This window comes from Melospiza melodia, chromosome 3 (assembly GCF_035770615.1).
Source record: "Melospiza melodia melodia isolate bMelMel2 chromosome 3, bMelMel2.pri, whole genome shotgun sequence".
Lineage (NCBI taxonomy): Eukaryota > Metazoa > Chordata > Aves > Passeriformes > Passerellidae > Melospiza > Melospiza melodia.
Genome location: NC_086196.1, coordinates 23,011,771 through 23,014,662, shown reverse-complemented (window position 1 = coordinate 23,014,662; position 2,892 = coordinate 23,011,771). Strand labels below are relative to the sequence as shown.

The 2,892-nt window shown below is 56.6% G+C and overlaps 1 protein-coding gene across 1 annotated transcript; it reads right to left on the bottom strand.

The window, feature by feature from the left end:
- Positions 1 to 261: 261 nt before the first annotated feature.
- On the bottom strand, positions 262 to 1,627 carry GPR6 (G protein-coupled receptor 6). Its single transcript, XM_063153431.1, has one exon. It carries the CDS (start codon positions 1,625 to 1,627, stop codon positions 641 to 643), a length of 987 nt encoding a protein of 328 aa, XP_063009501.1. The 3' UTR covers positions 262 to 640.
- Positions 1,628 to 2,892: the final 1,265 nt, after the last annotated feature.

The window sequence follows — 2,892 nt, the reverse complement described above, 5'->3', positions numbered from 1 at the left end:
GCCTTTCTTGGTCCAGTATTTCATCTCCATAGTGAATGATGATCTCTTTAGGCAGAATTACATGGGGAGCCTTCAAAAGCAAACAAAGGGTCTTTGCTTAACTGGCAAATTTGCCATCTCTCTTCTTTCTAAATGCATCTAAACACACAGGTTATATTACATTTTAAATATTTTTATTTGTGTACAAAATGTTATAATTTATCAGTGTTGTGCAGCAAAGTCTAGACAGACACACACATCACATACATACACCCCCACCCCCTTCCCTCCCCCAGCACACACACTTAGAAACACGACAGGAACACAACTTTCTTTCCCTCTGCCCTTCACAAAGGCAACACTGTTTTGGCAGGTCAGCAGCTAGAAATAAGGTGCTATAGTCAAGCAGTACCGGAATGTCTTCACTTTACAAATGTGATGTGCAAATCTATATACAACCACATTGTTGGTTTTTTTTTTTTTTTCAGGGAACCCAAAACTCCATACCCCGAACCACTCTCCAAGATACAAACATGTATAAAGTGCTAATACTTAAGCATGTTTCCAACGACTTCACAACGTAGTTTGAAGTTTAAAACAGGCACTGTAATAGTTCACTGGGTAGATTGTCACTGGGTGCAGCTTGACAGAGAAAAGTCACTCAGACATCGCTGGGGGACCGGGAGCGAAAGGACACTTTAGCCTGAAAGCAACCACAGAAGAGCACCCACATGGACCTCTGGATCTCCTGGTTTCTGTAGGCATAAATGATGGGGTTGATCATGGAGTTGTAGGTAGCAGGCAGGAGCGTGGCGTACGTGTACACAGAGGGGTAGTCGGGATCCCCCACCACACAGTAGATGGCAAAAGGCAGCCAGCTGGCTCCGAAAGTCCCAAGGATGATAGCCAGGGTAGAGACTCCTTTTTTGGTGGTGACATAGTGCGAGGCAGTCAGAAAGTGCTGCTGGAGAGCTATCTGGTGGGCATGCCTGCAGACGATCTTGCAGATCTCGATGTAGAGATGGAGCATGATGAGGAAAATGAGAAAGAAAGAGGCAGACAGCAGCGTCACGTTACTCTTGGTCAAGGGTCTGACGACGCTGCAGGAGGTGCGGTCGTGGAGGCAGTTCCAGCCCAGGACGGGCAGCAGCCCCAGGCAGAGGGAGACCCCCCAGGCACCGGCCAGCATGGTGTGGATGCAGAGCACCGTCCTCTCCGAGTAGTAGGTGAGGGCATTGTAGAGGGAGAGGTAGCGATCGACCGTGATGGCCAGCAAGCTACTTACGGAGGCGGCGAAGGAGGCGACGAGGAAGCCGACCGTCAGCAGGCTGACCGTCTCCGAGGGAATCACGTACTGGAAAACGAAGTTGAGGATGAGGCCGAGGCCGGCCAGCAGGTCAGCCGTGGCCAGGCTGCCCACCAGCACGAACATGGGGGTGCGCAGGGCGGGCGAGTAGCAGATGATGGCAACCACCAGGGCGTTCTCGCAGGCGATGGCGGTGCCGGACACGCAGAGCATCACATCCCAGGGGTTGAGGGCGGCGGGCGCGGGGGGCCGCGACGAGAGCTCCAGCGAGGAGTTGCCGCCGCCGGCTGGCAGCCGCGGGGCCACCGCTCCGCTCTCGTTCAGGGCTGCCGCCGTCTCCATGGCCGCCGGGGCGGCCGGGGCTGTGCGGGGACGGCGGCGGTGGGGCGAGGGCAGCCGGGGCGGCGGAGGGGTGGCTGTGGGGCGGCGGGGCGCGCATGCCGGGCGGCGGCACCGCGCCCGCCCTGTCTGTGGTGCTGAAGGCGCAGAAGTTTCCCGCCGGCCCGGCCGCCCCCGCGCCCCGCCCCGCGCTCACGTCAGGGGCGGGCCCGGCCCGGCGGGGGCAGCCCGGGCCGGGGGCGGCGGGGGCAGCACCGGCCCGCTCTGCCCGCCCGGCTCCGGGGCAGGGGGCACCGGGAGGGAGAAGTGGGCGCACGCACAGACACACACACGGAGCCGGTTCTCCGCTGCTCTTCCCCCCGCTCCGCAGCCGGTTGCCCCGCGGTGGGTGCCGTCCGTGCAGTGCTGGCTGTGAGGGCTCAGCCCAGCGGGAGCTCCGTGCTCCGGCGGATGGAAGTGTGCCCGAGTAGCGCTCCAAACAGCTGGGAAAAGCCCGTTCCACAGCTGCGCTCTCTGAACTGTGCCTGCTCTGGGGCTGACAGTCTGCTCGCCGTCGAAAGCAACCGCGCCGTTTTCTGAGATCCCCAAAATGATAAGGTCAAACCATAGAATACTCAATCCCACGGGCATAGCAGATATCAGCTCTCTCCTTGTCCCACCCTTTGTGTCTCACAACCAAGCAGCAGCCAGCACGTTCCCTCTCTAAAGCATGAATAGATGAATCAGAATCACAGAATCGCCAGGGCTGGAGGGATCTCTGGAGAACACGCGGTGCAACCCCCCTGCCAAGGCAGGCTCAGCACAGAGCCCGTGACACAGGAACGTGTCCACATGTTCCACAGAAACGTGTTTTGAATGTCTCCAGAGAGGGAGACTCCACAGCCTCCCCGGACAGCCTGTTTCAGTGGTCTGCCACCTTCCATGTAAAGAAGTTCTTCCTCATCCTGCTACTGGGCACCACCAAAAAGAGCCTTGCACCACCCCATGACACCTTCCTTTAAAATATTTATACATATTGATGTGGTCAAAGGATAACGTTCTTGTGCCCATTGCTGACAAAACCAGTATCAAACAAATGTGGGCAGTGGGTAGCTTCCCTCTGCAGAAGCACAGCTTTCCTAGGGGACAAGCCAAAAGGCGTCCCCACCTCAGTCTAGGACACAGTTTGTTCTGTGACTGACAATCAAAAGAATGTGGAAATAAAATAACCTCTCAGTTATGAGAACAGCATGTAAAGCATCTAGGCACAATTTTGAAAAATACATTAG

What these genes read in the sequence shown, in the direction of transcription:
- GPR6 (XM_063153431.1), bottom strand. Translation starts at nt 1,627, where the DNA reads ATGGAGACGGCGGCAGCCCTGAACGAGAGCGGAGCGGTGGCCCCGCGG.